At 41.6% G+C, this 24,516-nt stretch overlaps 1 protein-coding gene across 9 annotated transcripts in view; it reads left to right on the forward strand.

The window, feature by feature from the left end:
• Positions 1–24,516, forward strand: part of PTK2 (protein tyrosine kinase 2) — a 188,481-nt gene that overhangs the window by 53,583 nt on the left and 110,382 nt on the right. For 4 of the 9 annotated variants that reach the window (XM_050330612.1, XM_050330629.1, XM_050330621.1 and 1 more), the window contains exon 1: positions 4,712–5,093. The exons of 1 other annotated variant lie outside the window; for it this stretch is intronic. In XM_050330612.1, coding sequence (XP_050186569.1) covers positions 4,991–5,093 — 103 coding nt within the window. In that variant the 5' untranslated portion in view covers positions 4,712–4,990. Of the gene's footprint in view, positions 1–4,710; positions 5,094–6,878; positions 7,156–24,516 lie in introns of those variants that run through there. 4 more of the 9 variants (XM_050330596.1, XM_050330607.1, XM_050330645.1 and 1 more) reach the window with 3 other exon arrangements.

Here is a 24,516-nt window from a genome sequence, read left to right on the forward strand (position 1 = left end):
CAGACTTCAGGAACCATAATTTGAGATTTGATGTAATGGCAATGAACCATTTGTCAACAGTTCCTGTGAACAAAGATGATGTTTGTTTGACTCTTGCTAAAAGGGAAACTTAGGGCAGATCATCTTTTCCACTCTTAAATATTATGCACAAACTCACAAAATAACAATAGTAATTAACAACAACAAAAAAACACATAAAAAACAAACTTGGGAAAATGAAGAGGAACAAAGATTACAGTGCAGTTTCAGTGCCTGGAGAGGATGTTTGCAAAATTTTGGATACTAACACAGAAGAGCAAATTAATTAGGATGCAGAAGATTGTCACACAATCAATAAACATGTTTTAATTTTTAGCACACTCATCAGGCACTCTCACCTTTACAGGCTGTTCTGCAGTTGTCTCAGTAAAAAGCATTTGTGGCTTTACCAAAAAAACCCTCCATATTCCATTTGTCCTGAGGGCATCTCTGGTTTGGAAACTTTCTTTATTAGCAAGATGAATGTAATGAATTTTTTCTATTTCCTACATGAATATGCAGATGTCCTTCAAAACAATGCATTTGTTCTTCAGCTTCTAGTAACTATTTGAGAGATAAACAGTAACTGTGAAGTGGATAAGACTACAAATTACCAAGTCCAAAGTAATAACAATCATAGAAGGGTTTGGGTTGGAAGGCACCTTAAAGATCATCTTGTTCCAACCCCCTTGCCATGGGCAGGGACACCTTCCAGTAGACCGTGTTGTTCAGAGCCCCATCCAGCCTGGCCTTGGACACTTCAAGGGATGGGGCAGCCACAGCTTCTCTGGGCAACCTGTGCCAGGGCCTCCCCACCCTCACAGGGAAGAATTTCTTCCTAATATCTAATCTAAACCTACTCTATTTCACTCCAGAGCCGTTCCCCCTTGTCCTATCACTCCATGCCCCTATGGAATGTCCCTCTCCAGCTCTCTTGTAGCCCCTTTAGGTACTGGAAAGTCTGAAGTCTCCTGAAGTCTGGAGCCTTCTCTTCTCCAGCCTGAACAACCCCAACTCTCAGCCTTTCCTCCCAGGAGAGGTGCTCCAGCCCTCATGCTGATGCAGTTGCTGTGCTCTAGGCTGCAGCTCTTGGGGTTTGTTACAACAAGTGAATGGGCTGCTCTCCTCTCTCGGAGATCTCTGATGCTGGTGTGTTCATCTGGTGGCTGAGGTGTTGCAGGAGAGGAACTGATTACAGATCTCTGTTCTGCTGTCCAGCACTGCTCTGGTACAGCTCTGACTGCTTCCTTCAAAGTTTGCAAATACCGAATTCAGTTTGGTTTCTCAGGGCAGTGGGACTCGGACAAGTGTTCTCTGTTTAGCCCTGTCCCGGTGCCCTTCTCAACAGTGCTCCACCTCGCCTGCCAGTCTGATGGACATTTGGTGAATAGAGATATTAACTGATGGGAAAACAATCAGTTGAATAGCAGAGAGATCCTAATGGTGCCGTTCAGTGAGGGAGAAACCCCGCTTGGCTCTGTGCTGATGAGATCTCCGGGACACCCCCCAGGAGCTCAGGCTCTGGACACAACCCTAGAGCAAGCCAGGCCTTGCCAGTTGGTCTGACAGGGGGTTTAGAGCTTTTATTTTTGTTTGGATAAGCTTGTGTGGAAAAAGTTGGACAACCTTTTATGTGCCTCCCAGTTGTACAAAACTGTTGTTTAACCCTTTGTTCCCTGAAGCTTTGTGATTTTTGCAGGTGACTTCACTGTGAGATCCCGCAGGCAGAATTAAAACAAAAACTAAATGCCTTGATACAATTCAAAAGAAGCTTCTGACTTCCCCCCCCTTTCCAAAACCTGATGCTGATTTCAGTAGACTTTAAAAACCAGGCTGAAATTGAGCAACCAAAATCGTGGTCACAGCAGAAAAGTCTTAACTTGAATTTCCTGGAGGCAAAATGCCATTTCTTTGCTGAGGACCTTGGCCTGTCTGTTGTTACTGGGGTAGTCTGAGCTCTGTTTTTTTTCTGGTTACAATGTGTGCTTTAGTAAAATAGCCAGTGCTTCTGTGTGTTCTTAGTGGAAACCGATGCATTCTTTTTTTAAAATAAATATTATTTTGGAATACTCTTCGATAGGTGTTAACACCATTGCTTATGCAGTGACTGCTGTGCAGATACTATCAGCGTGTGTCAGCAATATGCATCTTGCACAACAAAAACTAACGTTCCTGTTTCACAGTCCTAATTTCTGACAGATGTTTCTTACCTCAGTAAATGGTATAATCTGATTGGCATGACTTAAAAGCAGATTATTTTACATAAATGCTACTCAGATACCTACTTGATGAGCAGTATTTATAAAATGTTGTAAATACTTGATATTAAGTATACTAGAGACATATTTAACTTTTTAAGTTAGTGTGTGGGTTTTTTTTTTTTTTTTAATTTGTGACTTGTCTCCTTCTCCATCCCTGCCCCCCTTCCTTCCTGCAAATTGGAATTTTGGGGTTTCTGAATATCTTCAGAACACAGATTTTATGCTTTTGGTCTTTTTTTTTTTTTTTTTTTTTTTTTGCAGAAAAATCACCACGTTATTTGAAAGAAGAGAATGAGCACATGTCTACTGGGTACTTCTAACAGAAATAGTTTTTAATTGAGATATTAAGTTTTTTTTTTTTAAATCTTAGCATTGATGAAGTACCTGGCTTACATGAAAAAATAAATAAGAGTACAAAATGCTGGATAGCTTCTAAAATTGGATAAAAGATCTGTCATGCTATGAAGTACTTTGTTTTCACCTTCATTTTGTAGCCTAATACAACAAGAAGAAAGTATGTCCTTGAGGAGAAGGATGCTAATACTGGTATTATATGAGCAGGCAGTTTCTCTTGACACTTGGATTGATAATCTGTGTTACCCTCATCTGTTAAAAGTGTAAAGAAAAATGTGAGTCCACGCATTCTGTTTATTAAAACTCTCCTTGGTAATGCACTTACCACTTAATATTTAAAGGGGTTTGTTTTCATGAATACAATTTTAATTTAGACCTTCCCCTTTTTACTTCTGGATTTTTGTAGCAGCTTGTGTACAAAACACTTTGTTTTTATGGAAGAAACACTTTATATATATATATATTTTACACCCTAGAGCACAGATCAAACCAACTTAAGGAAAATTGAAGAAGTATCTGCAGCTTTCCTTTTTCTGAGAAAATGAGTCTGACTCGCTCAAGGTCACCAAGGAAAAGCCCATGGCAGAGCTGGGTGTGTAAAATCAGCTTTCCTGCCCTGTGAGCTGCAGAACCAGAAGGGCACTGAGGCCCTGTCTGTGCCTCTTCTGCACCCACACAAACACAATAATTGGTGTTTTAAAGGTTACTATTGCACTCTTTGCTTTATTACTGAAGGTAAATACGATCGACCTTGTCGCTGAAAGTGTTTGTGTGTGTAGCACTGAGGGGCTTTGAAAACTTTATGGTGGGGGGAGGAAGGCACCCAGGCATGTCTTCAGCTCCCTTTGGCTTTCTCCAGCCCCAGAAAGAGCTTTGTGCCTGAGCAGTGATGCAGAACATCTGATGGGCCTGGTTGTGGCCTAATCTCTCTCTCTCTCTTTTTTTTTCAGTGAATATTTTTTCTCCTCTAAATAAAGAAGAAAACAATACTTAAATGCAGTTGCTGCTTTGTTCTTTTTTTTTAATCAAGAATTTTGACGTACACCACTAATTCTGCATAGCCAGTGTATTGAGAAATGAGGTGGCAGCAAAGAATGGTAATTAAACATATGCTGTAGACGAGTGCGTGCAGCTACAAGTAGGCAGATAGGTTAAGTTGAAGGCTGCTGGCTTTAGATTAATTCCCTTTTGGTGCTAGTCTTGGATAAGCCTCACGCCTTACTGCTGAGGGCTGGGAGTGAGAAGAGATTACCGTGGAATATATAAAGAGCTTTAATGATCAGTGTGAGTCTTGTTTCCTGTTGAATTTTTATTAATACGTATTTTAGCTAAATCAAGTTATTTATAATTTTGGGAAAATATTTTTGCTGGGTGTAAAAGGGATTTTTTTTTTTCTTTAATCCCGTCTACACATTCTGCCTGGATGCGTGTTTATAAACGTAGGCTTTTTCAACTTTTACACTCATGATTTTAAAGAAAAATGGTTGTAAGCTGTTTTTGACATCAGGTGCTGCAAAGTTAAGAGGAAACAAAGGCCGTGCACCATCTGGGGTGTGTGTGTTTGAGGTGACCCTTGCCTTCTGATGAGATAAAGAAACCCTGGGTTGTGGCACTGAGTAACCCGTGGCGTGGGCTGTGATATTCACTGTTTAGGGCAAAGCGTCAGCACCAGGGTTCTTCCTTCCATCAGTGATCTTGTGCAGTGAGGCAGGTGCTGATGGAGGGTGTGACCCCCATTCCCGCTGAAGTTTGGGGAAGTTCCCGTGCGGTTACAGGGAAGTTCTCCTGTGCTTTCAGGGTGTCTGGAGTTGTGTCAGTAAGCGGAGATCAAAAACGTGTCAAAGCGATGGCAGAACGCGGGTTTTGGGGGGTGAGGGGCTGGTCGGGGGAGGCCGGTGATGCAGCCGGGGTCGGGGCGGGCGGGATTTCCAGCCCTGCCTTTGCGCAGCGGGTGAACCGGAGGCTGCCGGGCGCGGGCAGCAGACGGGGATTAGCATATTAATGTGCGCTGGGTAATCGCCTCCCGCCCCTGCCCGCCCTCCTCCGCAGGGCTCACTCCGCCTCGGCACCGCACCCGGGGAGGAGGAAGAGGAGGAGGAGGAGGATGCTCCGGGGCGGGGGAGGATGAGGCAGCGGGGCAGCATCCCCGCTCCGGAGCGCGGCGGTGCCCGGGGCGGGCTGCGGGACCGCTCTCCCCCCGCAGCCGGCTGAGGCCGCAGGGCTGGGGCTCTCTCCTTCTCCTCCTCTCCTGGGGCTCCCTCCCCGCCGGGGGATCCGGCACGTCCAGGCGGCTCCGGGAGCGGTGAATCGGGACATTGTGTGCCGGGGCTGGCCGGGGGATCGGGCACGGTCCGTGTATGTGGCTGCTGGAGGTGGCCGGGCAGCAGCCCCCGAGGCGGGCAGGTGCGGGCTGCATGGAGAAGAGCGGCTGCAGCCCCTTCCCGATGTGCTGGGCGAAAGGTACGCGGCTTTCATTTATATGCTGGTGTTTATTCATTTAATGTATAAATGTATGTATATTTATTTCCCCCCCTCCCCTTAATGTAATGTTTTACCACCTGTGGTTCTGTAGGTTTTTTCCCTATCAAAGCGGAAAGCAAAGCGAGGAAATAAAATATTCTGGTCATGCGCTTGCAGTGCGGAGCTGCCCCTCCGCAGGAGCTGCTTCACCTGACAGCTGGGATGCTTTGGGGTTGGGTTCCCCCCCCCCACCCCAGCCTTTGAGAATGATTTGAAATGAAAGAACGCTTGAGCTGTTTGGTTTGTACTTGCACTGATGTGAGGATCTGACGGCTTTGTTTGTGATCTTTGTATGTTTGAAGCCACTGTGAGGGTGATTCTGCTTTTCACCTTTTGGAAGAAGTAGTTTTTCAAGTGTCTGAGCGGAGGCAGCGTTTGCAGTGGAAGAATAACATCTTTTTACTTGATGTCTCGGAAGTTGCCACCCCTATTATCCAACCCCCATACCAGAGACAATAAGTAGCCACAGAGCATGCATTTATTACAATGAGAGGGTTGGACTTGAAATTGAGCCTTAACAATAGTTAGATGGACATGGGAAACTCATTCACGTGATAATCTTTAACTTGCACCCCGAGACATTAATATTTACCATATTAAAATCCAGGCGGTATTTGTGTATTGGAGTTGTGGGTGTGAGTATACAGGGATTAAGCTCGAAATTCTCTTAGTAGCCAAAGAACCAAGTCTTCCTTAGATGGAAAACAACTAAAAGGTTGAGTGTTGCTGATCGTAAGCATAACTTTCCTCGTGCTTGCTTTCATTTCAGTGTACTTTCTTTTTTGGAAGAGAAGCTGGCAGTGAAGTATTGCGTCACCGTAATCTTGGAGCACAGACAGGCTGTTATTTCAGAAGTTCAGGGCAAACGTATCTCAACTAAGGATTTGGTAGGCAGAGCTTGTTGTAGGTAGTTGTCTTGGAATAAAATAACATTAAGTTTATTTAGAATTTTTATTGTCTCGTTGTTTGGAGGACACACGAAGGAGCATTTAACGCTTTGTCTTGCCTGCTTTCTGCACCTTGCTGAACTGTTCAGCTAAACAAGTATGTGCCACACATGGACATATTATAGTAGCACACAGAGTAGAAATAACTTAGGAATGGGAGAACTTGGGACACCACGCCCTGGTAATGTCTCACAAAGCACAGAACCTGTCAGTTCTCGGGGGAATAATAGTTAATAAACAGTGCGTAACGGTAGCTGGAAACAAAGCTAAAACAGAGTGTGCTTTGTGCTTTGCTTTTAGTAAAACCTGTTTACCGTGAAGGGATAATAACAATGCCAGATCCTGCGTGTCATAAACTGGATAACTAATGTATTAGATGAAATTTGGATTCGCCTCCTCGGAGTATTGCGAGGGTCAGGATGAAGGTACCTCTCCGACAGTAACTTCCAAAAGTAGGGAAGAAAAATCTTCTTAAAGCAAAAGCAAGGAGTTGCCATCTGTTGTTAAGGCTGGCTAATGTTGGGGTATCAGTTTCCCCCTCCTGCTCCAGCCCCAGAGGATGCCACAAGCAGGGCTGGAGTGGCTGCCTTGGGCCACGATAAATGGTATCGATTTCCCACACACACACCCACTCCAGCAACTAAAATGAATGAAAAATAATCCCCCTCTTCCCCTGGTCACCTGTGTTCTCAGAACACAACTTCAAGGGAGATTGCTTACCCAGCCTCCTCTGCCCCAAAATACGGAGAGCAGCCCTGTAATCTCTCTTTATTCCTGCTGGGGGAAGAAGGGGGACACCAGGAGTTGCATAAGAGGACAAAGGCAACGGTGTCTTTGAGGCTGCCACTTGTGATGATTTCTAGAAAAAGCTGCAACTCAGGCTCCCCAAAAAATAGGACAGATGAGAAATAGCTTGAGCTATATTTGTCATTGAATGGTGGCCATGCCTTAGTCGATGATTACTCTGTGTACTGTTCACCGGCTTAACCTTAGGGAAATGAGACGGATCTGGCCTACTTTGATAAGGGCTGTGAGATATCTGCAGTCAAAGAAAGGTAATATATTAATGAGAGAAACATTTAGTTGGATATCTTTATGCTGGCTCTTTGGTTTTTCTGTTAAGGCTTCAGGTTACCTGCAGCAAAACCTGATAAAACTTCTAAAAGTATTTTATAGCGTCTTAAAATGGGATCTTGATGAGTATGTTCTGTTATCTGTAACTTCTTTCTAAGTGGCCCGTTCTCTTTTGAATGGGACAGATTAAGCTCTCTCTGTATCAGGTGTGATCTCAGCAAACGTTTGTTCTCTGAAAAATGCTTTGAAATATTTCAGTGAGTCTGTGCTCATACAGAGCTTCTCTTTTTTTTTTTTAGCATTCTTAAATCTAAAATCGTCAAATCTTCTTAGCGATAGCGCGGGATGACCTAATTGCAGCCAATTCTGTGGCTCTGTCTGTAGGGCTGCATCAAAGAATAAGATCTTTGCTTGATTTATAAAGTACTTGTGTAGTCTGTGTTGACAGGTTTTTGCCTCCTCTTCACACTGAACTCCAGTCTCAGCAGTGTTACTGAATTGAGTCATTTAGTCTGGATCTGCACACTCCAGTTTTGAGGGTATTTCCATGGGTGAATGAAGAGAAAAATCGTGTTTTGTTACTGGCATATTTCTTCTCAGTGGGTCTCTATTACTTTACTTCAGTAGTGATAGGAGTAAGACATTTTTGGCTGCTTCCTCCCCTCCCCTTAAGTAATTTGGAACTTAAAATATCTGGTCTTGTGGAACAAACATCCTCAAGCTCGGGACTCAAGACACAACTTTGGGTGTCTTGATCCATGGAAATGCAGTACTTGTTTCCCAGTTAAGTGCTAGAACTTTGTGCTGGTATCATACTGGGATGTTCTGGTGGTCTAGGGGGTAAAGGCGCCGCGGTATCACCGCGGAGACCCGGGTTCGATTCCCGGTCAGGGCCACTCCCGGGCAGGTGGGGCTCGTTAGCCCTTAAAGGCAACCCACCTACGTCCTAAGGACCTCGCTGCCACCGTCCAAGCTCGCTTGGCCCCGGCAGATGAACCTTAGGATTAAAGGGTGGGCTCAGTTCCGCGCACACTGTGTCTCACCTAAAAAATCCAATGCGCAGGCTGGAAGGTGGAAAGACCTTCCCCGGATCTTCGCTCGCGAAGACTGGCCATTATTATACTGGGATGTTTTCTTTCTGCCTCTAACAGACTAGAAAGTAGCCATGGATCATTAAAGACTATTCACTAACAGCTCTGAACTTTGCCAAGACTGTTAATGGTATAATGTGTTGTACTTTGGCTTAGGTACTTTTTTTGGTGAGCTTTTTCCCTGTGTTCCCTGTGAATTCCTGCCATGTTAACCTTACAAAGTAACTCGGTGAAAGCAACCTAAATGTGACAGTTCAGGATAGTTGGGCAGCTCTGCTGTAGATCTGTGAATTATCCACCCCAAGGAGGAGGAAATTTATTGCATGACTTCCACGTAAAGAGCTTTAGTCATTTAGGAACAATTAGTTGACGTGATGTTGTGTGTGTGTCACACAACTTAGTGCAGGGTGATGGCAGTTCTTGAACTCAACCCTTCAGACCAACGTGGAAAGGTCTGTACTGGCTTAAGATAACCAAGCCCAATTCAGTCAAAAACCTTATCTTGAATAAAATAACTGTTAAAAAAATCTAAGCTAATGGCGTTATGAAATATATTTAATCCACTGGGAAAGAGTTTTGCCCTGTCTATCGCAATCTGTTAATGTTGCAATCTTTTTTCTTTTTAAGAGATAAGCAGTTCCAAGTTAAATGTTGTTTTATTTTCTGGTGAGCCTTGCTGGTTCAGGGGGTGTGTTCCCATGGAATTTGCTGCTGTTCTGTTGAGTACAAGGCAAGATAGTTGGATACATGAGAGGAGAGTTCAGTGCTGTTTCTCCTTTGCCTCCATGTGATGAATCTTTTGTGTTTTGTTAACAGCAGAGTGATGATTTTCAGTCCAACAGACCCTCCTAGGCTTTTTAGGTGAGAGGTAATCACTGAGAGGGACACGGTGGTAGAAAACAGAGTGAGGGAGGTTACTGATATGAAGGTGGGCAGAGAAAAAAAATCTCTAACCCGAGATTTCTGTTTCTCTGATGCAGACACTCTGTTTATAATGTAGAAATAGAATTGCCCTTGTGTATTAGGAAGGGAAAAAAAGCCATTCTGTTGGCATGAGTGTTCTGCTGCAGTGGGATTCAGCTGAGGGGACTGGAGGGAAGCACCCATTGTTGCACTTTTTGTGTAGTTTGGGAATGCCTGAAGTGCTTTTTTCTTGGTGTCTGAGGGCATCACAACCCGGAAAAGCCCAGCCTGTCTGGGCTTTTGACAGTCTGTTGTTGACCTACTACTCTGATTACATCAGCTGGTTCCTTCTAAATCATAAATTTGTCAAAACTTTTGTTAAACTTTGTTAACTGTAAAAAGCATCCCTGAATTCCTTTGTGCCTTTGTTGGTTTTTTTTAAGTCTTTGTGGAAAAAAAAATATGTTAATCTCATCAAACTAATTTAAAATTTAAAAAGAGTTCATAGAATGGTTTAGGCTAGAAGGGACCTGAAAGATCATCTTATTCCAACCCCCCCTGCCCCCCTGCTGTGGGCAGGGACACCTTCCACTAGAGCAGGTTTCTCAGAGTATGATATTCCAGAAATGCCTGTGTGTATCTGAAAGTGGAAAATACTCTGGAAAAGAAGGAGAGAGTCTGCCTTTCAGTGTTCCAGCACAGCATGCAGTAGCACTGATATCCTTACAAACATCCAGGAACTATGGAGTTATGGGAGTACTGGGGTATTCCCATTAGGGTGATTTGTTCCTTATTCAGAGACTGCTGGAATGGAAGATGGAGCTCGAGATAGTTTTGCAAGAAAGGAAAGTGATTGTTTTAAGGGCTGGGGGAGCATTTGGTGTTCCCTGGGTAATGGAGATGTGTGATCTTTATCTGTTGTAGCACCTGGTAATGAGCCAGTGAACCAGCTTGGAATTAAATCCTGAGTTGCCTGGGAAAACCTAAAACTAAAGTAAGGGAAACAAAATGTTTTAAATATCCTTTTAAAGATGCATTAGAAGAAGGGTGAGGAGCAAAGTGTGGGACTCAGCACTTAAGTGGATGTTGCATTGATGGAAATAAGGCATTAAACTGAAAAGTGAACGGGGAGTTTGTGGCCCTAATAGCTTTCTTATTCGGTTTACATTCGAAATTTTTAATCATGAGTCCCATTGTGTGTGTGTGTATTTATATATATTTAATTTCTGTATGGAAAATACATATACAGACATGTATAATTTTCCTTGCCCAGTTAGCCTGGCAACAGTTGCAGTGTTTCATCCTTGGATACTGAACATGATCTCTTACCTGGTTTTGTGTTTTTAGCAAACACGATTCACTGGGCAACTAATCTTAATGCACAGCCTTTATGGGAAGGACTGTGGTAATGAAATTAGCTTTTATGGGTTTTTTTATGTTGCATTTTAAGAAATATCTTGGCTTGTCTCAGTCCTTCACTTGGTGAAGTGTTACTTCCATAAAATAATTGCACATTTGTGTCTTGTAAAAATGTTGATGTGCCAGCAAAGAGTACATATTTTTCATTAATTGTCTGGAAAAAAACCCTCACTAGTATTCCTAAATTCATGACCTGATATGGATTTGTTCATGGTAATCTATTAAAAACTGGAGACATTATAAATTAATATATGCTGTAACATTACAGGAGGCAAACCCTTCAAAGCTGCTGAATTCCATAACTGAAACAGCAGACAAAAGCCAGACATAAGGAAATGTCTTTGTAAATGTTATATTAAAACAGGCTTAAGTACAGGACATCAGAAATGTATTTGATTATAGCAGTTATAAAAATATTGTAGCATTCAGGAAGATTTCATCAACTTCCAAAATGAATGAGATCCCTGCAGTATCTGCTGTTGAATCCATGTTGACAATTAATGGTGCCAGTTTTTCCCGGCTGCTTATAAAGGATGGGGTTGCTGAGGTTGTGGAGGTAACTGGTGGCATAAAGGCAGAGGGTTGGATTTTTCCTCTTCTGATATTTAATGTAGCTTAGCATAGATCTAACGAAAAGTATTTCTGTGTGCATTCAGTCCTGCTGAGTCATTTCATTGAAAATCATCTGTAAACAAACTCCTTTTATTTATTTATCTATTTATTTATTTGATAACCAAAGTTTGTTACTTTGCCAGAAGAGAGATTGCTTATCCTTTTCCCAGGCACCATCATTGCTTTCTGAAATAGTGTTTCCCCTGCCAGTGATTTCAGATCCATAAAACTGGGCACTAGGGGTTTTGGTTGTCTTTTTTATTTAAATTGGACTCACTCTGTGAATTAAGTATCGTCCCATGCTGTATTGAGGAAATGTCTAAGGAAAAGCAGCTTTTTCCATGGCCTAAGTGTCCTCATCTTCAGTAAGTACAGGAGGAAAATCAGTGTGTGGGACTTTGAGTTCTGCCATGACTCGGTACAGCTGCTCAGCAAGTGAGCACGGCAGGGGTGAGATGTACAGGGAGTCACATCAGCAGCTCACAAACATCATAAACTGAAGTGTGAGTGGCATTTGGAGACCGAAAGCCCAACTTTAACTTCAGGCTGGTGTGATGCAGAACTAAAAGTAAAACCAGACTTTGCTCACTGGAACGATCCTTCTTGGTGAAGGTGAATTAATTATTGCCAGTGTTTGGTCGTGGATCCCCATTCTGGCTGAGTGTTCTCTTCTAATAACCTGATAAAGATCGTGGCAGCAAAGAACAGTTTCATCACAAATGCTTACTGGGCGAGTAGTTGTCTGCAGTCCTCCTAAATCTTTATTTCTAGGAGGGAGGGTGAGAAGGAACTGGGTGTGTTCCTGAAGCTTCTCAGCTGACTTTGGAAGGCAAGGGGCAGGAAGGTCCAGGCTCTTCTCATAGGCTTTCAGCTCTTGTGGTTGCAGCTCAGCAATGATCTGTTGTCCTTGCTGCTGTGGGGAGATACAAGGAATCATATTCCTGAAATCCCAGTGTGTTTAAACAAAGGGGGTTTTGTCTGCTCTGTGACACGATGGTTGGTCAAGATAATCTGGAGAACTGCAAACAAAGATACTTTAGAGTAGAGCCACCTTTTCAATTTGATCCTAACAAATGATTCCCGTGCAACAACTTGCATTGCCAGAGACCTGAACAGCAGCTTTTTGTCCATTCAGGTGTTTGATTGCAGCGGTTTGGACTCGTCCTGGCAGAATTAAAAGGTCTCTGAGTGATGGTTGTATGTGATGGTTGTATGTGGCTGTACCTCTCCAGTGGGAGCATATTTGAGCTGCAGATCCCGTTCCAAGCCCTTACAGAGGGTCAGAGCATCACTCAGGTGATGTGTGCATCACTCAGGGAGCTGTATGTCTATTCTTAGTCCAGTGGTAATTCCTGTGTGATGTTCATGTGAGCAGGAAATAAATTATGATTTGTACCCTGAGCCATTCTGAGCACGGTGCCCTCTGGCACAGAGATGGGATGGGCAAATAGTGGTGGTGCCTGTCAGGTCAATAAGTTAATGTTTTATCAACTATCTGCAGGTTCAACTGAAGGTAGGCTTTTCTCTGTGTGTTTCTGAACCTAAAATTAAGGGGATTTTGTTCTAGTTATAATTCACAGAACTTAACACCTGGGGGTTTCTACCCCATAGGAGAATGTCATACAGTTCATAGAATGGTTTGATGGCCCATCCAGCCTGGCCTTGAACACTTCCAGGGGTGGGGCAGCCACAACTTCTCTGGGCAACCTGTGCCAGGGCCTCACCACCCTCTCAGGAAAGAATTTCTTCCTTTTCTGCCCTTGAAATGAAAGATTCTCCCCTTTGTAATTTTGGTTTTGTTTTCATATTTTTATATGCATACACAGTATTTCATAGTGTATATAATATAAAATACAAAGTGTATTGCATACTAAATGTATTATTTTATAGACATATATAAACTGAATATATGGATACAAGGTATAATCAGTGCTTGAGAAGGAAAATGTTCATTACTTATTCTTTTTTCCAGAGTAATTTTGTGAGTGGTATAAGTTCTGGTTTTATCTGATACTGAACAAACTTTTTGCTAGTTTTGGGGGCACTTGATCTAATTTTACTGGAACAGCTGTGTGACCTGCATTGGTCAGTAGTGTTGGACTTGCATGTTTGAAGTATGAAGTTTGCACATCTAAATATAATTCAGATATCTTTTGTCAGTGTGGAGGTGCAGTAAAAATTCACTTGGAATATTGTACCTATCTGTCACATCTCACTTGGGAACTCCTACACTGATGGAAACCAAAGTGTTACAGTAGGAACAGCAGCACTTGCTGTGGCTGCCTCCTAATTTCTGTGATAAACCCTCCTTCAGGTCATCTTCTACTCAGAATTATCAGTCCTTGTTGCTCCTGCTGAAATCGGTCCGGAATCTCTGAGATTGCCCATCTCTAAAATTTGAAGGGAAAATATTTGTGCTGTTTGTTCTGCAAGGGAGCAGTGACTGTCAGAGACAGGAGTGGGAATGAGCTGGGAGTAAGAACTATCTGAAATCGGGAACAAGCCCACCCTGGATACTCCTGGATACACAACAAGGTCATGTCCATTATTCCTGTTTCATACTGTAGGAAAAGCAGGGCAGGTTACAGCGTGCTCATGTTTATCCAGTATAGGAAAGCAAAGGCAACCACTCACCTCTGTTTAATCCAGATTTATCTCCAGTTTGGTTTTTCTTATGTTAAAACCACAGGTTTGGATGTAAAAATCTCAGGAAGAATTAAAAAAAAATAAATCATCAAAACAGGGGAAAACCTCTTGTATTTGAAACTGGTTGTAAGATGGGATCATACTTGAGTCTGAATTTATGAGTACAAAGAGGTCAAAAGTAGTGGCTTAAGAATTTTTACGTTCAAGTATCTCAAGTTCCTTGTGTGGCTGCCTTGGCTTGTGCATCTTCAGTGTGAGAAATGAAGGCAGCTTTGAAACTTGCACTCACAGCTCTTTCTGCAGGATGGTTTTGGGCTATTCAAAGAAGTTTGGTGTGAGCACAGTATTTGGACACATAAAATCAAAAGGCAGAATACCAAATCTCACCTTAAAATAGTTTTTCTCATCTGCCAAAAAGAATAATTTTATTTTAAAGAATCATTCAATGATGCTTTAATCCAGTTCAGTCCTTTCCTGCTCAATGATAGGAATATAAACAAGTGATGGAGTAAACTTCAATTATTTGAATAATGCTACATTTTGGGGCGTGGGAGCCATTCCCTTTCCCTGGTGTGGATGATGCCTGCTCAGAGGAATTGTGAGTTTTGTTTCTGTGTGGTACATGTGATGCTTCAGCCCTAGAATAGTCATCTAAAAAGCAGTAGTTAATCTGTAACTTCTTGTGAGTTATTAACATAAAAGTCTTTAAGGGAACATTTTTCCTTCTTTTATTAAGACTCCCTTTGCTCTGTATATGCAATTTACACTCGAATTACTAATATTGCTCCAGTTTGGTTTTTTTTTTTTTGGAAATTGGATTAAAAATATTAAAGTTTGCTTCTTTTCTCTGCTAGGAAATGTATTTCTCAGGTCAGGCAGTAGGTAGGACCAGAGCTGTTGCCCTCCTGTCCTTGCAAGGACTGTAATGCAATAAAGTCGCTCATAAAATGTGTCCTTTGTGACCGACTGGGCAGATTTTGTAGGTCCAGGTTCTTTCAGGTGTTGGAAACTTCCTCCTTTATCCACATGCTGGATATTCCATCACTGTCCATAAACATCTTGTGGATTCACATCTGACATTGTCCTGGAAGTCCCCAGGGATGGCCATTGCTTTGCAGAATTCAGGCTGTACTGAGGAAAATGGGTGGATCTTGAACACTTTGGGTTGTTGATTTGTTAATTATGGCCCGTGTTTTCTTTGCCATCAGTGGGACGGTGTAATTTGGCACTGCATCTTTAGATGGCTTGTTATTTTGGGGTTTAATTACTACTTATTTGTGTTTTTTTCCCTTTACTTAAACTTCTTTCAGGCCACAGAGATGCTGTTTGTTTTATCACTGTGAACTGTTTTGTTTAACATGTAAGAGTAGATTATATAAATGTTATAATAACTTGATTTATAGTTCAGAGCTTTCTGTCAAAACAACATGTTCTTAGGAATACTCCCAGCATAATTTGTTGTCTCTGTAATCTTAATTTTGTTGCATTGAAACAAACAAACAAGGAATTTAAGCCTCTCCTACAAGATGTCCTAAAAGAATTGACAAACTCTATCCAAAATAATTATTTTGTGAATACTTTATGTTGGTGTACACCTTTGCTAAATGCCTTTTAAGACATTAAGGTAAATCTGTAAGTTCAATATATGCTGTGCAGAAACGTGTTCCCTTTTATAAAATAGGCTTTGAAAGAACAAATCCAGTTCTAAAATTACGGCTTATATCTGAAAAATAAGAACCAAAGTCATTTTTTTCCTGGGCATTTGTCTGAATTATAAAAGTATCAACTCTAATTTTAGTGCGTTTTACAGGTGACAGAATTTAACAATGAAGGCAGACACTCCAGTGAAGAATATTCTCTCCTTTCATACTATTACTATTGCAATGACTAAATTGCAATATGCAAGGGAAGATGGATAAGAGATGTTTTTAAGAAATAACCTTGTAGACCATAAAAGTGAAGCTGAACCAAGCTTTTGTTTGGTTTTGGTATTAGTTGTCTTTGTCTCCATGGTCTTTATGCTGTGAGTTTCTTTTTATTCATTAAATAATACATCGTTGAAATGAGTGGATAAATGAGGGTGGGCTGTGCTGCAGCTTTGGCACTGAGGAACCACTCCAGGATCTGTTCCTGAAGGGGTTTTTTTTAATTCCAGCATCACCCATGTTGTGTGTATCTCACTTGTGCTGTAAGGACAGCAGTGTCACAGTCTGTGCAGCTCAAGTTCTTGCTGTGGAAAATACATTTTTCCACCAGTAGAGTGGAAAAGGGATATTTTCAGTCTCTTTATTAACTGACATCTTAAATAAGGAATTAGTGTTACACGTTAATGAGTCAGAATTTGCTCTTTCTTTTCAAAACTTTGCAATTGCAGTAAGTGAAAGATGGTGGCTTGGGGGTGTTTGTTTAGGGCGTTGGTCTTGATTTTTATAATTTTAAATTTTTATTTGTTTTGCCTAGAGGGGTAGAGTAAACCATGAAGTCTCATCAAGTATGCTGCTCTGTACTCTTTGTATTAGCAAAGTATTCTTCTGTTCACCTCCTAAAGTGGGAAAACTAATTTCCTTCTGGAGTGTGAAAATCGTTTGCAGCTTATTTCTTTGGAGCAAATCGTGTTAACTCTTAATGTCTCAGGTTTTCCTCCGAGTAGTGTTGTCGTTGACAGAAGAAAATAAATAACTGCGTTTTAAGCGAGCTTTTCCCTTTGAATTCCTGTCAGCCACGAGACTCACTCGCTCCGTGAATATTCTGCAGCTGATTAAAACGTAATGGAATCGTGTTTCCGACAAATGCTGAGCATCTTTAAAGACCATACTTTGACATTTACAAAATATTGGGAAATAATTAGAGGTTAGTTGTGCTTATGCTGCCGTTGACTGTGCCAGGCATATCTCAAATTAACCTCTTCCTTTGCGCTTGGTTGTAGCTGCTTGTTCTGCCGTGTGTTCAAATGGTCTCTGGCCAAAAAAGCACAGCATTATCTGTTAAAAGCAACTACCACCTCTTTAGATTCCAGTCCCTGGCTGGAGACCTGTAGATGGTGCCGTGATAGTGAATTCTCAGGTGCTTTGTTGATTTTGGTGCAAATTACAGGTGCTCATCACCGGCTTCCTGGTATCTGATGCAAACAATCCCTGCTTGTTTATCCTGTTCTCTGGGAATTCCATCCCCTTCTGCTCGTGTCAAAGGTTCTTGGTCTTTTTTTTTTTTCCCCAGATCTGCCCATTTAGTTGGTCAGAGTTGTCTGGGTACCAGCTGATAGTTGATAAATGGCTTTAAATGAAGAGGAATAAAGAAGGTTAAAGTTGAAAATGACACTTGAATTGTTAATATTGGTATTTTAACCAAATTATTTTTGCTTTCTTTAATCATTAACAGTGGAATAGTTCCTCTTCCTCTCCTACCTGTGCTCTGCCCTCCCTTTCTCTCTCTTCACCTCCCTCTTGACCAGGTGTTTAAAACCAGTAAATGTAAATAGTTTGGTGTCGGGCTCAGAGCTGTCAGATTTGCACCGTTGAACACCAAGCAAAACTAAATCCCCACCAAAGCCAGAAAACAAGAAGCCTGGACTGATCTCTTTTGTCTTATGAGAAAAAGCAACTCAAAAATCATTTACCCAGCACCAGGAGGCCGCAGAAGGAAATCAAGGGCTGCACAGTTGGGAAGAGTGGACGAGGAAACTCTTGGCAGGAAGGGAAGGAGGGTAGGAAGTTCTGCAGCTTTGGCAGCAGCAAGGACAAATTATTAAGTTAGTGAGGCAGCCTGTGGTGACAACTTACTTGCTTTGACAAATTAACTCAAACCTCTATACAAATACACTCTTCAGAAATAATCATGGATCAATCCTGTAGCTTCTTACAGAGGCAGATCTGAGAAACCAGAAAAATTCCCTTAAAATGATACTTGACCATTAAACTCTATATGAGAACCTGAAGTTTGTGCAGGAAAGTATTTTATATTTAAAAAAAACCCTCAGAAAATATTGCATGAGTGGTGGGACGTCTTTATTGGTTTTTTTTTCATACATAAGTGAACCTTTTTAAGGATCAGAATACACAGTGTAGGCTTCTTGGATGCATTCATAGATTTGCTTCTTTTCTAGGATCATTTTATTTTCTGATTTGTTCTATCATAAAAATGTTATTTTGACTTCTTTTAGTTTTCCGACTTGATTGTCAGTCTTTTCCAACCCTAGAAATCATCATCTTGCACTGGCAGCTGTTGACTTGATAAATGTAGTCTATAAAACACGTGTTTTCAGCTGAACTTTTTGGAAGCACTGATGGTGATATTTGACCCATTGTATTGAGTCCAGAGGAGGCCCCGGGCCTGGAGCACCTCTGCTCTGGAGACAGGCTGAGAGAACAAGGCTGGGCTTCTTCATTCTGGATAAGAAAAGGCTCCAGGGAGGTCTTGGAGCAGCTTCCATAACCTGAAGGGGCTCCAAGAGAGCTGGAGAGAGACTTTTTACAAGAGCATGGATTGATAGGACAAGGGGGAATGGCACTGTGGCTTTGCAAGGAGGGCAGGTTTAGATTAGATATCGGGAAGGAATTCTTCCCTGTGAGGGTGGTGAGACACTGGAACAGGTTTTCCAGAGAAGCTGTGGCTCTGCCTCATCCCTGGAAGTATTTGAGGCCAGGTTGGATGGGGCTCTGAGCAACCTGGGATAGTGGAAGGTGTCCCCGCCCATGGCAGAGGTTTGGAACGAGATGGGAAGAGATCAGTTTATCATTTTCTCTCTAGCTACCATCAAGTCTTTATTTCAAGATAAATGTAAGCATATTAGGAGCACAGATTGCCAATATATAAAAACTCTGCTTCCTGAAGTTCACATGCAAAGGTGTTTTAGTTGCCAGATCCTTTTTGTGTTTTCAGGCCAAGTACAATTCAGCATTTAAAAACTTGCAGGTGTTGAAGCAGCTCCTCCTCCCCCCGAATTAATGTTCCTGTATGTTCTAATAGGGGCTGAAGGAAGATGGATTGATAGCTCTGTGTGTGGTGTTGGCTTATGGAGGTGTCTTGTTTGTGTAACACCAACTTAATTTATTACCACCTACTGTTTCTGCAAATGGTGAGATTGTCGCACACAAATTGCATATTTCATCACTGTGATGGTGGGAATTGATTTATTGTTTCCAGGGAAATAATTGAGTAGAATAAAGATGCAGTATAAAGTAAGTTTTGTGTTTATGAGCTTCTTAATACCTGTTTGTGATCAAATATATTATAAAAAGATGTAGTAAATTCCTGGGGGGGGCAGTGAAACCTGCTTACTTGGTGTCTCCAGGTTTGCCCCAGTTTCTTGACCGTGAAGATGTTAAACCAGTCACCCCTTACCTCCTGTGGTACCCTCCCTGATGAGGGTGGTTTGGTGGATCTGTGGTCATGTCTGTGCTCGTTCACCCCGCTGATGGGCTGTCAAAGAACGTGCCAAGGCTGAATTTCGCTGCTGTTTCTGAAGCGTGTAGCAGTTGAATTAGGTACTTCTGATATTTCTGACCCCATTCCACGCTGTTTGAAATTAGATAAGTGTCAGTAACTACTGAATTTCTGGATTTTCTCAGGTGGGATGAGGTGGACCGAGCAGGTTGTGGCAAAGGTTGTGTTGGGTTTATTGCTCGTGCACTGCAGAGCACGATGTGGTTCTGACCCAGGGTGTCCCCTGTCATGGGAGGTTGGAAAACGGTGCCACATCCCATGATTGAGTATTCTTGAGGTGTTCCTGAGTGATTTCTTCCACAATTTGAAGTGACAAAACCAATGAAGGTTCATTGTATCAAAACTTGTCTTGCTGTAGGGGATTGAACCCAGGTCTTCCAGGTTCCAATTAACTTTTCTGCCACAGACCAGTATTTTATCCTTTCAAGTATTAGGTTTCTCTTCAGAAAAACTTTGTTGAAGGAAGTAAATCTATTTCAACTGATTAATACCAGTTGGAATGGCTTTTTTTTTTCCTTGTTTAAAAACTCAAGGAAGAAGTGACTCAGTTGGAAGTAGAATGGTCTAATTGCAAGTGTTACCTTCTTCAGCTCAAAAGTTTTGACCTTTTTTGATGGTTTGTATCTCATGAAAAACCAAACCTTTGGCTGATCTGAAATGGTTATAGGAAAAAAAATTATTAAAAAAAATTAAATAATTTTTCTAGCATTAATTCTTTGATAAGGGGTTGTCTGTTTCCTGTCCCCACTTACTGCACATTGAGGAAACCCCCAAAACACACATTCTGAACCCACTTTACATGGTAATTGAGTTATCTTAAGTGAGAGCTTTCCCTTGAAATTGTGACTTCCTTAATGTCAAACATCAGGACCTCTGGTATTTTAAACGTGCTTTAATTAATCTAAACTCAAGGAAGGTCCAGTAATCCTGTGTTAGTACACTGGTGGTAAATGGGTGAAAAATACCTTTGGTGGAGGCCAGGGTTGTTTTCCTGGACAGTGCCAGTTTTCAGAGCTTCTCAGTGTTGATGGTTCTTTTCAGGGACTTAATGGAACATTCACTGGAAAACCCCACAAAAATCAGTAACATGAACTTCACCGGGATTAAATTAAAAAGAGCAAAGGCAGTGACTGCCCCTCCCAGTAGATGTGCAGTGTCACAGGACAGAAGTCCCCGGTTTTGAGGGGACAGGGACTATGTCCAAGGGACAATTCCAGCTGCACTGAGATCGTGAGTGCAAAGACACAGACCCTGGGTTTAGATTCAACCCTCCACAACATGTCAGGAGCATCCACCGGGGATGAAAGCTCTGGTAGAGGATCCATAGATCCTGTTCTGCCACAAAGCATTATGGAATCATTGGTATTGACTCTAAAAGTCTTGAGGGGACTCTGATGTTCTGAGTGGATGATTGTTTTAAATTGCCTTTCTAAGGCTGTATCAAGTTGTGTGGGATTTTGGGGTGTTTATTTTTGATTTGTGATTTCTGGTGGTTTTTTAACCCAAAAAATCCTAATGTGGACTGTACAGTGTATATCTATCTGCTTCTAGATTGACTTAGCCGGAGTACTGAGACTTATTAGTCATCATAGTAGAGACTTGGGCTTGTGATCCTGTCAGTACATGAATCCTGGAGGCCACTGACTGATCCCTCCCCAGGCACGATGCCTTTGACTTGTCTGTTAAATCAGATACCACGTTTGGGAAGATTTTACCTCTCTTCTTAGACAAATTGGGCTAATTCTGCTTATGCTTCTCTTGGGGGCAGGAAATGGAGATTGCTGGGCTAGTGAATGGTGGTGTTGGTGTTCAGGTCCTCAAACACAGCACAGAGTCTTGAGGAGCCAAGAGAATTGATTCTTAAGGGGATCCAAGGGGAATATCACTACCTAGCCTGGTGTTCAGCATCTTATGTGAGAATGCAAAGAGACAAATGGTGCATGCCCAGTTCCAGTTATGAAAATCACTGATATTTGTGTGTGTGTGTTGATACACAGCAGGATCATCTCAAAAAGCTTGTGATAGGAAAATTATTATGGTCACCCTACACTGGACTTCCACTCAATCACTTGAATAAGAATCACTTTATTCCTAATTTCTGCCTATATACCAAAGGCTGTAATTACTGGCTTTGGAAAACACTTGAGCCATAGTAGGCTTGAGGAAAACTTTTTACAGGTCATTGAATTTCGTAATAAGCCATTGTCATGCTGTGCCTCTCGAGCACTTAAGTGCCTTTTATCTGATGGTTAAAACTATTAATGGGGATTAAACATTAAAAGACAGTTGGAACATTTTGAATTATAGACTGGGGTGGTATCAGTCAGTAATGTAAAACTAGGAAAGGCAGGGATCAAGTCAAGTGGTAGCCAAACCCAAATGTGACAGTGCATAGCTAGAATACCTGACTGCTCTCCTCTGCTGCCTCTAGTTTCAGGCAATTCTGGTTTTTAATTTCTGAGATCCACACTTGCATCATCACCAGTTCTCACAAGTTTTACTGTTCTAGAAGGTCAATGAACTCTCCCTGCTTGTATTTACTTCTGAAGGTGTTTGGAAGAAGAGCTTGTGCAGTGTGTGGCCTCCATGGAGCAGCATTTCAGTCAAGAGCATTCAAAAAGGTTGTTTGAATTCACCCAGCTTACTTTGGTCTCTTGTTTTGATGTTCATGGGAAGGGCTGCTGCCAACCAGTAGTACAGCTTCAAAATAGATAAGAGTTTAATTTTAACCTTCATTTAAAAACTACACATTTATTGCTTACTCATTTCTGTGGCGCCTCTTGAAAGAAAACTGCACCCCTGTAATTCTCCAGAGCTTGCTAGAAGCAAACAACAGAAAATGCAAAGGAAGATCAGTGTTTACTTGGATTTCAGTGGTGCCAGGGGACCCCAGTGAAAGTTCAGAGTGCTATTGAGAAATTAGGCAAGTATCTAACTGGATACCATGTTCTAATTAAAGCATGTACAGACATTGATGTTCTTGTATTCCCAATACAGCTCATGTTTCCTCACTATTAAATTTTTTAACATTAAAAATAGAAAACGGTGCCAACTCCAAAGGGAATTGCTGGTAGTGCCTATTATGCAATGTTTCCATAAAATTGGGTTAAACTGAGTGTTTAAGGTACCCTGGGGCTGAATCCTGTGGGATTTTTAGTGAGAAGGGTGGGTACCGTTTTCAATGTCACAAAGTGGACAGTGAGCAAGTCGTCTTGGGAACCGTGAAAAATCACTGCTCGACACTACAAATAGTTCAGCCTCTTGTCAGGCCACTGAAACTTCTCCCTATCCCTTCATCCCAAAGTGCAGCTTCCCAAGTAACAGCTACCACTTCCCTGGCACTTGGCAAAAGCCACTCATGAGTCCTTGAGCAGCCTCTGTCCACAGCAGCTTTATGGGGAAAATGCCCTTGTTTCATTTAATTCAGGCAATACACTTATTTATTAATTGATTTTTTTGCTTTTTTTACACTTGTCTTGTGTTTAACAGGCCCAAGGTTGTCGTATGGCTTTGGTTCACATGGGGCCTCGTAGTTCACAGTCTCTGATCTTCCTTTATGCTCCCCTGAAGGTTTAATCTCCTAGAACATTGATGTAATTGAAGTAAATTTTCCTATATTGGCAACTTGTATTGCTAAACTTGTTTTGCCTTTGGTCTGTATTACCTTTGAACTGTGTTGAGATATAGAATTAGTAACCGTTCAGGCAATATTATTCCCTGAGGGGAAAAAAAAAAATGGAATCGCCAGTACTGTTTTTCTGTTTCATATTGATACACTGAAATACTTGGTGAGTCAATTTAGGTGAAAATAGGTACTAAGAACTCGATATTAAAATCGTTTTAATGTGTCTAGCTTTGTACTTTGACCTGGGAACCTTGATAAAGGCTTTTGGCTGCAAATATTATACTTAAAAATACCTATTTTATCTGGAGGAGTGAGGAGAGAGCAGTGACCAGGAGGGGATCAAAGAAAAGACAGTAAGAGAAATAAATAAATTGGGTTCTTGGATGTAGTCATAGCAAATATTACCAATAACAGTGGATATAGCTGAAAGGTGTTGAAGGAAGAACAAAGGATTGTTGCTTTTTACTTCTGCTTTTGAACATCAACATCAGCTGAAAGGATAAGAACAAGAAAAATAAGCTCAGCGGGGAATAAACAGGGACATTCCAACATGACTTATAGAAATAGCTGAAATTATTGACTGTCTCTGAAGGCTAAAGTGATGATTCAGGGAAAAAATACCCCTTTCTCCTCTCTCTATATATTTATTCATAATTTGAAATCACAAACCTAATGTTTTTCTCAAAGTTTCACCCTTAAATCTGCATCCTTAAATGCGTAACAAGATGTTGACATCAGGGAAGTGCGGAAAGCCTTGTGGCACACCTGGAATGTTTGCTGCTGCTTCCCTGTGGCATCTCTGTGTTCATAACACACCAGAAATCAGCAACGTTCTGGCTCTTAACACAGACCCTGAAAATCCCAGCTTTGTCATGGGGATCGTAGTTGAAATTGTAGGTAAGAGCCTGACTTTCTGTGGGGCTGAGATAGTCAAGTGAAAATTTGCAAGGTGAGTCACAGCAGGGTTTAATGCAGGCTGTGAAAAGGGATTGAGCTTGAAATTCATGAGATGTTTACTGTCTGATGTGAGATGTCTTATGGATAATTTATGAACTTAGGAGTGTGAAATAAATTCCTAATTGACTTTACACCTCCAAATCACAAAATTTCAGTGGTTGGAAGGGAGATAGTTTGGTCCAACTCCTCCCCTGCTCTAGCAGGACCAGCCAACAGCAGGTTGCTCAGGACTGTGTCCAGTTGTGATTTGAATGTCTCCATGGATGGAGATTCCTCCCCCTGGGTAACCAATTGCAGTGTTCGCCCACCCCTGAAGTGCAAAAACTTCCCTTAATATTTAAAATGGGGGTTCGTGTTTTGTCACATTATGTCCATTAAAGCAGTGTTGTTTGTCAAGGACACAAGTAATCTAAAGTGTTTTATTTATTTTAGTAATTGTAGTATTTGAAAGTATTTTAAGTCTTGCCGAAGAGCTATTACACCAGAACCAGTGAAAGAACTTAACTCTGAATTTTTATTGTATTTTTTTGGTAGATTCTAATATTTTTAAACAGATTTTGTAGGTTTTAACAGATTTTTATAGGTTTGAATTGAGATGGACCAAGTTATAGCCCATAGATGTCTGTGCCTTCTGGCCTGCAATGGGG

Source organism: Myiozetetes cayanensis, unplaced genomic scaffold (assembly GCF_022539395.1).
Source record: "Myiozetetes cayanensis isolate MyiCay16 unplaced genomic scaffold, myiCay2020 scf1, whole genome shotgun sequence".
NCBI lineage: Eukaryota > Metazoa > Chordata > Aves > Passeriformes > Tyrannidae > Myiozetetes > Myiozetetes cayanensis.